Genomic DNA, 1,455 nt, shown 5'->3' with positions numbered 1-1,455 from the left:
CCACTGGTAGGTACATGAGGACTGCTGTGAAATCAGATGAGACCCAAGGGATACCAGGAGTGTAGAGGAACAGTAGGACAGCATGGGAGTGGAAAGAGAGCAGCACTCAAAAGACCACCTCCTGCACCTGCCCATCGCCATGGCCACAGCAAAGCAGCAGCCCCGCCTCAACGGGCACAGATAGTGGGAGCCAACCAGGCAGTGAGGAGCATCTTCCCAGGGACACCAGGGCGGCTGCTCCATTGGGCAGCTGGGCTCCTGGTCCCTGAAATCATCCTGCACAACGACTTTGCTCCACCAGGTCCAGAGGAGAAGGGAAGACATGGGTGCTGGAAGAAATGAGTTTCTTCTGGCTTGTTTATTGAGTTTATCTGCAGAGGAAGTCTGCTTCTGTAGGTACATGAAATGATTGAGTCAAAATTACTAATTAACAAGTAGGAGGCTCATAATGAATAGACTTTAATCAAAATTCAAGTTTTAGGAAATAATAACAAGGACAAATATTAACAAAATACTGTCCTAATGTTTTCTGATATAGCTGAGGATTATCCTGTGATTTCTCAGTGCATCCTTAAGCTCCCGGTTCCTCATGCTGTAGATGAGGGGAGTTCAGTGTTGGAGGCACCACCGAGTATATAAAAGACAGCACCAGGTCCAGAGATCGAGATGAGATGGAGGGGGGCTTCAGGTAGGCAAACATCACAGTGCTGACAAAGAGGGAGACCACAGCCAGGTGAGGGAGGCACGTGGAGAAGGCTTTGTGCCGTCCCTGCTCAGAGGGCATCCTCAGCACGGCCCTGAAGATCTGCACATAGGACACAACAATGAATACAAAGCATCCAAAGACTAAACAAAAACTGAAATAAATAATTCCAGTTTCCCTGAGGTAGTCTGGTTCTGAGCAGGAGAGCCTGAGGATCTGGGCAACTTCACAGAAGAACTGATCCACAACATTACTAAGGCAGAAAGATATAGAAAATGTATTGGCAGTGTGCAGAAGGGAATAGAGAACCCCAGTGCTCCAGGCAGCTGCTGCCATGGTGGCACAAGCTTTGCTGTCCATCAAGGTCCCGTAGTGCAGGGGCTTGCAGATGGCAACGTAGCGGTCATAGGACATGATGGTGAGAATGCAATACTCTGCTGAGATGAAGAAGAGAAAGAAAAAGACCTGTGCAACACATCCTGCATAGGAGATGTCCCTGGTGTCCCAGAGGGCATTGGCCATGGCTTTGGGGAGAGTGGTGGAGATGCAGCCCAGGTCGAGGAGGGCGAGGTTGAGCAGGAAGAAGTACATGGGGCTGTGCAGGCGGTGGTGGCAGGCTACGGCTGTGCTGATGAGGCCGTTGCCCAGGAGGGCAGCCAGGTAGATGCCCAGCAAGAGCCAGAAGTGCAGGAGCTGCAGCTGCCGCGTGTCTGCCAACGCCAGCAGGAGGAACTCGCTGATACAGCTGCTGT

At 51.2% G+C, this 1,455-nt stretch overlaps 1 protein-coding gene across 1 annotated transcript; it reads right to left on the bottom strand.

Annotated features, from left to right (window-relative positions):
- Nucleotides 1–519: 519 nt before the first annotated feature.
- LOC116217732 (olfactory receptor 14A16-like) lies at nt 520–1,447 on the bottom strand (the record flags this gene model as incomplete). The annotated part of the gene is given in 2 exon segments (XM_031557663.1): nt 520–606; nt 608–1,447. Coding segments are annotated over 2 exon segments (927 nt in total), but the record flags the coding sequence as incomplete, so codon positions are not given.
- Between the last annotated feature and the right edge of the window lie 8 nt (nt 1,448–1,455).

This window comes from Meleagris gallopavo, unplaced genomic scaffold (assembly GCF_000146605.3).
Source record: "Meleagris gallopavo isolate NT-WF06-2002-E0010 breed Aviagen turkey brand Nicholas breeding stock unplaced genomic scaffold, Turkey_5.1 ChrUn_random_7180001925311, whole genome shotgun sequence".
Taxonomy (NCBI): Eukaryota; Metazoa; Chordata; class Aves; order Galliformes; family Phasianidae; genus Meleagris; species Meleagris gallopavo.
Note: the sequence above shows the minus strand (reverse complement) of the source record. Positions and strands in the feature narration are given on the sequence as shown.